Raw genomic sequence first — 10854 nt, 5'->3', positions numbered from 1 at the left:
ATAAGGGACAGTTTCTAAAAGGGGTACCGAGTGGGCAACGTAGGCACTATCTGTGTACAGATTTAAAGGATCAGGGACTGCCTCAAACGCCCAGATGATCGCAGCAAGCTCTACAAGTTGTGCTGAGGTGTATGGGAAGGTGAGGGAGGTGATCTTCCCATTTACGCTCACTGCGGCTTTCCCAGATGCTGAGCCATCTGTGAAGATGAGATGGGCCTCCTTGAGGGGTGCCCTTTTAGTTATTTTGGGGAAGACTACAGGTGTTATTTGCAGGAACTGAATAAGTTTGTCAGGGGGGTAGTGATTGTCTGTGACCCCCAGGAATGAGATACAGCTCACAGCCCAGTCATCATCATTTAATGGGAGCCAATTTATTTGTGATGCTGTGTATGGGCAAATGATGTGATCAGGTTCTTTGCCAAAGAGTCTTACTGCAGCTTCTCTTCCTCCTTTAAGGAGGTCAGCGGTGAGGTGTGGGTATGATGGGAGAATTTTGGTGGGGGTGGCTGGCATGTGTATCCAGAAAAGCCAAAGATTTTGCCAAAGCAGGCCAGTGGGAGAGAGATTTGTGGGAAAGAGCAAAAGCCAGAGAGGCTTTTCAGGGCTGTAATATCCTATGTGTTGGTTTTTTATGGCTTGCTCGACTAGCATCAGGGCTGAGCGGGCTTCTGGTGTCAAGGAACATGGGGAGGTGGGCTCTGGGTCTCCCTTTAAGATGTCAAATAATGGCTTTAATTCCCCCGTTGTTAGTTTTAAATAGGGTCGGAGCCAATTGATGTCTCCTAATAATTTCTGAAAATCATTGAGGGAATTCAAATGATCAATACGAATATGGGCTTTCTGGGTCAAGATTTTGTTAGTGAAAAGTTCAAATCCAAGAAATAACTGGGGGGGTCGGGTCTGAACTTTTTCCGGGGAGATCCGGAGTCCTCTTTTTTCTAGTGCCTCTATAAGTTTCTGAGAGATAGTTACCAATTCTTTTTCTGTAGGTCCTGCAAGGAGGATATCATCCATATAATGGATGATATAGAGTGAGGGATATTGCATCCTAAAGGGGTCAATAGTCTGGGCTACGTACTTTTGGCAGAGTGTAGGGCTATTGGTCATGCCCTGGGGTAAGACTTTCCATTGAAAGCCTGGGAATGGGCCACGGCAATTGGTGATGGGTAGGCTAAAGGCAAAGCGTTTGCAGTCAGCGGGATGGAGAGGGATTGAGAAAAAACAATCTTTGAGGTCAATAACTACCTTGGTAAAACCTTCAGGGATGGCTACAGGCGAGGGATCTCCTGAGTCTGTTACCTATCCCATATTTAGTGCAACTTCAATAAATCAAAAAAGTTCTTTAGCTTTTTCAGAAGAACAATTATCTTTAGGACCTGATACAACTATTAATAAGCCTTCAAATGTCTTGAAAGAGCTCCAACCACAGACTAACAAAAACAACAAAGAATTAAACAAAGGGTTGAAAGACCAGTTCATTATTGATGCTGGTCAGAAACATTTTGGAGCCATTGTTTGCAAGTCTTGTGGCATGATCTACTCAGCAGCTAGCCCTGAGGATGAAGCACAACATGCCCACTATCACCAGAGATTCCTGGAAGGAATTAAATATGTGGGTTGGAAGAAAGAACGTATTGTGGCAGAATTTTGGGATGGCAAGATTATATTAGTACTTCCTAGTGACCCAAAATATGCTATTCGAAAGGCAGAAGATGTCCGTGAACTTGTAGATAATGAACTAGGATATAAGCAAGTTATCCTAAACTATCCAAGCAAAATTAAAACCTTCCTCTACATATCTGATGAAAAGAAAGTAGTTGGATGTTTAATTGCTGAGCCAATCAAACAAGCCTTCCATGTCCTAACTGAACCAACTAATGCAGACTCTCCAAACCAGCAAATGTTTCACAACCAGCGAGCCTGGCAGTGTTCCAGCACCCCAGAACCAGCGCTCTGTGGGATCAGTCGGATCTGGGTCTTTAGCCTGATGAGAAGAAAGGGCATTGCCCATCGATTGGTGGATACTGTCCGGAATTACTTCATGTTTGGCTGCTTTCTGAGTACCAATGAAATAGCCTTTTCCGATCCAACACCAGATGGCAAATTATTTGCGACCAAATACTGCAACACACCCAACTTCCTTGTATATAATTTTATTAGTTAGACAAGTTTAGCTATACTCAAAAATATTAAAGCTTATTTAGCAGTTTTTATTTATTAAATTAGTGAATCAGAGAACAAATTTATCCTTTTCCCCCCCAAGATACAAATTATTAAAAAATTTGTAACAGGATGACTTGTTTTCTGATTTATCATTTTTTAGTGCCCGGCTAGCTCAGTCGGTAGAGCATGAGACTCTTAATCTCAGGATCGTGGGTTCGAGCCCCATGTTGGGCGCTACTTGCCCCAACCCATGGGACAGCAAAGTGGGGTGTCGAGGAGGACCCAGCCTGAAAAGGAATGGGTGAGAATAAGGAGAGTGAGACCCAAGGGTGGTGGATAAGGTCTGAGTTTATTGAGAAAAAGTACATGCTTATATACTGTAGAGAAGGAACAAGGAAGTTAGCTTAGGGGGTAGAGTTGGTATGCCTTGGCCTGAGAGAAGGGATATTCTGTGGTCAGGTTGTTCTTGATAATGGAGGGTGAGGCCCCGTTCCTGGAATTTGTTTGTTCGTTTATCTTGGCCCTTGGTATGCCTGGAATTTGTTTGCTCATTTTATCTTATCTTAGTTTCTGACATGGGGCTTCTTGGCCCCTGGTATGTCTGGAATTTGTTTTGCTCCTTTTATCTTATCTTAGTTTCTGACATGGGGCTTCTTGGCCCCTGGCATATAAGTACTTTTTCGTGCATGAAATGGCATTTATTTTGATTAGACTGTCAATGTGTTGCTTTTCTACACTCTGATAATTTCAGATAAATTTCAGAATTCCCGAAATTCAGATAAAGTCAGAATTTTAGTCCAGAATTAAATCAGTTTTCCCATATTTTTTTCATGGGCATCCCTTCCCAAAAACTTCAAAAGATTTCCCTAGAAAAAGAAGATTAAATGCAAGAAAATTCACACATAAAGGTCTTTGTTTAAAATAGAGAGGGAGAGGGGAAAGTGAGACAGCTAGAGACACTGAAGGACATAGGAAATGAGAGAAGAGGAGGGGAGGGATACGAAGAGACAGAAACTATAAATGCAATGTGGAAAAATACTGGTTTATGCCAAGAAAGGACAAAAAGGAAGGTATTTTATTCCTACTGATTTATTTTATTGTGATATAGGTTCATAGCCTTCGCTGATCTCTCTAAGATATCATGGACAAAGATCCCAAGCTTATGAAGATGAAAGAGGAGGACATCCCTCTTTGATTGCACATATTTTAATTAAGATAACAAGGTAGGATTGATTTACTTGATGGTATCATTCCATTTGTGCATTTCCCAGAAAACCCCATCAGTTTAGTGCATTTCAAAATTATGAGTGGCAATATCTATTAAAAAATAGTATAAGGCTGGGAGAAAAAGCTTTGGCATTTGAAATGGAAGCACATTTGCAATTCTCTTTGAAAGTATTTTCAATGGACTTGTTTGTACAATATTTTGTTCTTAAAGAAAATGACAATACTTTCAATCAGAAGTTAGTATAACAGAGCACTGAGTGTCTGAGTCATGTTAAAACATACTCTCGGGGGCAGAGCCAAGATGGCAGCATGAAGGCAGCGTTTCCCGGGAACTCCTTCCCTAAAAAACTCCAAAAGTCATCAAATTATGACTCTAGCCAAGACTTAGAGGGGCAGAACCCACAGAAAGACTGAGTGATGCATTTTCCCAGTCAAGATAACTTAGAGCTCTGCAGGAAAAGTGTATTTCATCAGGACCAGGAGTTGGAAAAAAGCCCTGGCCACAGTGCAACCCAGCTCAGCCCATCCCAGGCATCACCAGGAACAGCTTGAAAGGGTGGTGAGAGAACTCTGCTACACCAGAATGAGTGTTGGAGTGAGTAGAACCAGCTGCACAACCTGCAGTGAGAATTGGGAGAAACTAGCCTGTACTACCAGAGCACAACACACAGATGGTAAGGGGGTCAGGGGAGACTGCAGAAATCTCTCTGCTCTCCCTGGGGCATGGTTCTGCTGTTTGCCTACATTCAGATCTAGGTTTCAGTTTGGTCTTCCATACTAAGATAGCAGGGATCCTCCTCACAGCTCCAGGGCAGAGGGCAGTTCCTGTGGAGATCTATATATCAAAGCACAAGTAAGAGAGCATAAGACAGGGCAGCTAGGTGGCAAAGTGGACAGAGCTCCAGCCCTGAAGTCAGGAGTACCTGAGTTCAAATCCAACCTCAGACACTTAATAATTACCTAGCTGTGTGGCCTTGGGCAAGCCACTTAACCCCGTTGCCTTGCAAAAAAAAAGAGAGCATAAGACCTGGGAGGAATAAAGATCCCAGTGGGGTGTCCCCCAAAAATCCCCAAAGCATTGGAAGTTCTGTAAATTAGTCTTGGGCAAAGAAATGTGTAAACAACAGAAAAAGAAGAATCTGACCATAGAAAATTACTTTAGTCCCATGGAAGATCAAAACACATACTCAGATGATTGAAGCATCCATATTCAAAACCTTCAAGAAGAATAGAAAATGGTCTCAGACTACTTTGAAAAGCAATTACGAGAGGTAGAAGAAAAATTGGGAGGAGAAATGAGAGTGATGGAGAAAAATCATGAAAACCAAATCAGCAGCTTGGTTGACAAAAAAATACTGAAGAAAATAATATGTTAAAAACCAGTTTAGGCCAAATGGAAAAAACAGAACAAAAAGCAAATGAAGAGAAGAATGCTTTAAAAAGCAGAATTGGTCAGCTGGAAAAGGAGATAAAAAAGCTCTCTGAAGAAAATAACTCCTTCAAATGCAGAATGGAACTAAAGGAAGCTGATAACTTTGCAAGAAATCAGGAAGAAATAAAACTCTTCCCCAAAAAAAACAAAAATTAGAAGAAAATGTGAATTATCTCATTGGAAAAAAACAACTGACCTCAAAAACAGATCCAGAAGAAATAATTTAAAAATTATTGGGCTACTTGAAAGTCATGACCAGGAAAAGAGCCTAGACTTTATTTTCAAGAAATAATACAGCAAAATTGCCCTGAGATCCTAGAAGCAGAGGGTAAAATAGAAATTGAGGGAATTCATCAATCACTTCCTGAAAGAGATCCCAAAAGAAAAAGTTCCAGGAATATTATAGCCAAAGTCCAAAACTCCCAAATCGAAGAGAAAATTCTAAAAGCTGCCAGAAACAAGCAATTCAACTACTGTGTCTCCATAGTCAGGATTAAACAAGATCTGGCAGCATCTACATTAAGGACTTGTAGGAATTGGAATATGATATTCTGGGAGGCAAAAGATCTTGGTTTACCACTGAGAATCAACTACCAAAAAAAAACTGAACATCTTCTTTCACTGGAAAATATAGACTTTCAATGAAACAGGGGACTTTCAAACTTTCTTATTGAAACAACCATCGCTGAACAGAAAGTTTGATCTTCAAGTACAGGACTCTGGTGAACTAGAGAGGGGTGGATGAGAAGGACTAATTATGTGGAACTTGATGTTGAACTGTTTGTAGTCCTACATGGGAAGAAGATACTGATAACTCATATGAACTTTCTCATTTATAAGCTGTTAGAAAGAGCATATATAGACAGGGCACAGGAAGGAGCAGAATAAAATGGTATCATATAGTGAAAAGATGGAGTCAAACACACTACTAGGAGGAAGAGAAAAAAGGAGCTAAGAAATTTCACATAAGAGTCAAGAAAAAGCTTTTTTGATGAAGTGGAATTAGGGAAGGCAAGGGGGAATGAGTGAGGCTTCATTCTCATCAGAAATGACTCAAGGAGGAAATAACATACACACTTAATAGGGTATAGAAATCTATCTTATCCTAGAGAGAAAAATGAGAGGAAAGGGATGGGATAAGGGGGAATGGGGGGAAGGAAGGGGGGAATAGATAAAGAGAGGGAATATTGTGGGATAAGGTACTCAGATACAACACACACTTTTGGACAGGGCCAGGATGAAAGGAGAAAGAGAGAGAGAGAGAGAGAGAGAGAGAGAGAGAGAGAGAGAGAGAGAGAGAGAGAGAGAGAATAAATATTGAAGCAACTTCTCTGGTAGACTTATGATAAAGAAGGCAACTCACCCCATAGACACAGTCATTGGAATCTGGACACAGAATCTCTCTCACTATTCATGAGGTTTCTCACCTTCTTGGGGGGCTTATGTTTCCTCTTATAACAAAATTTTTGTAATAACATAAAGTAAAGAAACCAAAATCATACTTACAAAAATAAATAAATAAATAAATAGATAAAACTTACTCTCCCTTATCTACAACAGTCTCATAAGGACAAAGTTTAAGGGAGTTTATTTCTTTAAACTTGGATCAACCCTGGGTTGATTTTTTGAGAAAAGGAAAAGGGAAGAGAATGGAAGAAAATAAGTTTTTAGAAATTTCCTTCCTAATGCTATCCAGTGTGTTAAAAGCTTTTTAAAAATAATATTTCATTTGATCCTCATGACAACTCCCTTAAGTAGCTGCCATTATGGATATCCCCATTTTTACAGTTGAGGAAACTGAGACAAACAGAGATGACTAACTTGCCCAGAGTCATACAACTGACAAGGGTCTGTGGTCAGACATGAATATCCAGTACACCACAAAACATAAAACAAGGAAACTCACTTATGAATGGAAAATCATTAAATAAGCAAATCACTATGGTGCCAAGGATAAAAAAATTAAAAAGTTGAAACAGTTCTTGTTCTTAAGGAGCTCAAATTCTAATAAGAGAGACAATTGCTATTTGAAGTTTTAGCAATAAATCAAGTGCAAATATCCCAAGGTAACACAGCATATAGTAACAAATTTTCTACAATGCCATTTCCATTAATAAAATCATATGTCTCTTTTTCTTTTTTTTAGCTTTTTGATAATGACAAAGACTTTGGGAAATATAACTTTTTCTCTGGGATTTCAGTAGCTAAGGTTGCTTGGGTGGAGGGGAGGGGACAATGTTAATAACTGCAGAAGTAGTTGCTATATCAGATCACTTCTCCACAGGGGTTGATTCCCACAATACTCATTAAAGAATAGTGCCTTGAAGCAGGACTGATAGTCTAGGGACTTGTTGCCATTCATGGGATTCTGTATCTACTTATGAGTGGCAGTTGGTCAGTAGCTAATATTAGTAGTTTGTTCTCCTCAATTATGGCTTTGGGAGCCAGGCCAGAAGCAAGTATGATGGTGATCTTGGTATATTGCTTTTCCCAGGTTCATGAGATAAGGAACCTAGAGTGTCTACACTGGGATTTGAGAAGTAGTGGTTAAAGTGGTGGTAGAGGTTAGACTGGTTTGTCTGTTATTCTTGTAAATAATCTCAGAGGGAAATGTTTCACTTTTTAACAATGCTTATTGATGTTATTGATGACTTTTATCTTTATGTCACAATTATTCCAACACCACTTTCCAGACTAGTCCATTTCTTCTTTACAGCAATGAAAATATAGCTAACAGAGTATAGCATTAAATGCAGTAGCATTTATTGATTGATAATGTATATAATAGTTTTTCCTCATAGCCCTTCCCTTCCTTACTGTGAGCTGGATAGATGTGATTCCTTGTTTCTTTTCTGGGACTTTTATTCATTTTTCTTCAGACTTTCTTCAACTTTTCTTAGTGACCTTTTCATTTGCATCATTAACTCAAAGAAACAGTAGCAGTCACATGCTCTTGGGGCAGAAGCACAGAAACAATGAGTCATAGGATTACATTTAGGAAGAATAATGCTCCCCTTCCTCATTCACCCTTCAGATAGCAGCTCTTTCATATCCTAGAGCAAGTCAGTTAGGGTTGGTTATATCACCCTAATTATCATTGTGCCCACAAAATTAATTTGGATTATATTTTTCTTAAATATAATATTTTTGATATATTGAAATGTAATTCATGTGCATCTGTGGCAACCATATCCTAAAGTTTATATTACTACAATATTGCCAGTGTTACTGTACTACTACTCTTTATTACCTAATAAATATTACTTCAATGTTTCATTTGGCTATGAATATTATCCAAGATTCTTGTAAGTCACACTAGAAGAATTCAAGATATAGTATGACCTTAAAAGCTAAAATAGCTTTATTTTTTTCTAAAATAGCTTTAAATGTAGTTTCAACAATTGCCTATGTTTATTGTCCAAGGACCAGCCTAGATAACTTCAGAGAACTTTATCCACAAAAGACTGTCCATTAGCAGATGAATGTTCTTAATTTGAGCAATTCATTAAACTGTCTGTCTACATATGGAATCCAGAAATCTTTCAACTTGTGAGGTATTCATAGTATTCATCTCTCATTATTTCTGCTTTTGCAGGGAAAGAAACAGAAAGCAGAAAAGGCATCAATAGGCTTAAGATCCAGGTTCAGATTCTCAGCACATGAACAGCCAAAGCAATGTCACTGCCAAGAAAGAGAGAAGAGAGGAATAGAAGTCCCTCTCCTCCCACATAACAAATCTAAGGGCAAAGCTCAGAGTCTTAAGCTAATTGTTTTGAGAACAAAAGTTATCTCCCTTTTCAAGTCTATCAAGGGGGTAGATTATTTTGACAGCTTCTCAGTTTAAAGGAGACTTAATTTAAGGGAAAGATGATACAACCAGAAGCACTGGTTGTTCATGTCCTTTATCAAAAGGCCAAAATACAGACAATGGAATAACACTATAAAAGCCTCATGTAATGTTTCACCTTTCTTCCTATACTACCCCTGACAGCCAGCGGACCTCGTCTTCAACTTATTTCATGGGCTAAACTCTGAATCTATCCTACTGCTATATATGTTTTAGTCTTTCCAAGCACTTTCACATACATTAATAACTTTTAATTCTTACAACATTGTGAAGTAGATAGAAAAAATATTCTTCTTTTCACATCATAGATGAAGAGAGGTGGAAAACAGAAAACATTCCTTACCTCAGGGCTTACCAGTATTTAATTATTTAAAATGGTCACTATGAAGTGGTTAAGAGATCTCTGAGACCATCTAGTCCAACTATTTCATTTTAAAGATAAGGAATCTAAGGTCCATGGAGGTTATATTGATTTACACAAGTCAAATAGGTAGTATGTATCAGGGATTTGAGCCTATGTCCCCTGACACTAGATCATATTTCCATAACAAGAAAGGATTAGTTCATTTGATGCTATTTCACTAAACAAGAATATAATGTCATAGATGAAAGCTCAAAAGGACCTTGGAAACCATTAATCTTGCAAAGGAAAAAAAACTGAAGCATGGCACATAGAATTTAATAACTTGTCCAGGGTCAAAATCTGGAGAACAATTTGCAACTAGGCCCAAAGAGCTATAAAACTCTGCATACCATTTGGCCTTGCAATACCAAAGAGATGAAAGGAAAAAAAAAAAGGAAGACATGTACAAAAATATTTATAGAAGCTCTTTTTTGGGTAGCAAAGAATTGTAAATTGAAGGGGTTCTTATTAGTTGTAGAATATAGAATAGCGGTTGTGCTATGAGAAATGACAAAGGAATATTTTCAGAAAAAACATGTGAGAGTTATATGAACTGATACAAAATGAAGTGAGATCCTGGAGTCGAGATCATTGTGTACAGTAATATCAATGTTGTAATGCTGATCAACTGGTTAAAGAAAACATGAAATGACTCATAATTTTAAAAAATGTTATCCATTTCCAGCGAGAGAATTGAAGTATAATTTTTCTGACTTAATTTTTATTGATTTTTTGAAATATGATTAATATGGAAATGTTTTGCTTGTTTTCACATATATAATTGGTATATTGTTTGTCTTCTCAGTGAGAAGGCAAGAAACTTGTAGAGAGGAAGAGAATTAAGAACTCAAAATTTAAAAATAAATAAATAATTTAAAAAATAAATAAATAATTCATTTAAATAAAAAAATGTTTTATTTTTGCTTCAGAGGACAGAACTAAAACAATTGGCAGGAGAAATAGGGTGCAAATCCAAGGTGATGTTAGTAAAAAATTCCCAAAATTTGCACCACAGAAGTAGTGAGTTCTCCTTCACAGAAAATCTTCAAATAGATGCTAAGTGACAATTTGTTAATTATATTAAAAAAAGGATTATTTTCGAGCACGGGTTTTATTAGATGACCACTGAGATCTTTCCCAACTTGAAACTTTATGATTCTAGCTTTGTAGCTAATAAAAGTGCAGTATAATTTGGCATATTTTTAGCTTTAATCCATTTCATTAGAGGCAGCAATGATATAGTGGATAAAGACCTTGCCTTGAAACCAAGGAGATCTGGGCTTGAGTCTTGTCTCTAAAGTGCATTAATTGTGTGGACCTTGACTGGGCAAGTCATTTAATTTCTCAATGTTCTAGGAGCTAGGCCTGTGAGTTGCAGACAAGGTAACTTTCTGCATTGATGAAGAAATTTTCTTCATCTGGGAGTCTCCTAGATTAACAAAATCATAGGTCCATTCCCTAACCTAATCTTTTAAAGTAGAATTGTGCTATATTTCTCCTATAGATTCATGAACAATACCTCATTGTGATTGTTCCTTCCACTGTGATATATATTACTTCTCATCCAGACATTTTGACTTTCACAAACTTTCCACAGAAACTAGAAGAAGAACCTGTTAGTCAGAGAATTATGGTAAGAAAGAAGAAAATTATGGTAACCATATAGGCCAACCTGGAAATGGAAGCTAAAAGGGTTTAAAAGGTATTGCTTTCTCAGGTAGCTGGGGTAGCTTAGTTTGTATCATACGTATGAATAAAATGAAAATAGAAAAAAATATTCTG

The 10854-nt window shown here is 37.8% G+C and overlaps 1 protein-coding gene and 1 non-coding gene across 2 annotated transcripts; both read left to right on the top strand.

Moving 5' to 3' along the window:
* The first annotated feature begins 1162 nt into the window (after positions 1-1162).
* Positions 1163-2253, top strand: LOC141498780 (N-acetyltransferase ESCO2-like). Its single transcript, XM_074201895.1, has one exon. The coding sequence runs from the start codon at positions 1163-1165 to the stop codon at positions 2162-2164; it is 1002 nt and encodes a 333-aa protein (XP_074057996.1). The 3' UTR covers positions 2165-2253.
* Positions 2254-2324: 71 nt separating this feature from the next.
* Positions 2325-2397, top strand: TRNAK-CUU (transfer RNA lysine (anticodon CUU)). The gene has a single exon. It is a non-coding gene; the product is annotated as a tRNA-Lys (tRNA).
* Positions 2398-10854: the final 8457 nt, after the last annotated feature.

Source organism: Macrotis lagotis, chromosome X (genome assembly GCF_037893015.1).
Source record: "Macrotis lagotis isolate mMagLag1 chromosome X, bilby.v1.9.chrom.fasta, whole genome shotgun sequence".
Classification (NCBI taxonomy): domain Eukaryota; kingdom Metazoa; phylum Chordata; class Mammalia; order Peramelemorphia; family Peramelidae; genus Macrotis; species Macrotis lagotis.
Note: the sequence above shows the minus strand (reverse complement) of the source record. Positions and strands in the feature narration are given on the sequence as shown.

Excerpts from the sequence above, each read along its gene's own strand:
- LOC141498780 (XM_074201895.1), top strand. The coding sequence starts at position 1,163 with ATGGGTAGGCTAAAGGCAAAGCGTTTGCAGTCAGCGGGATGGAGAGGG.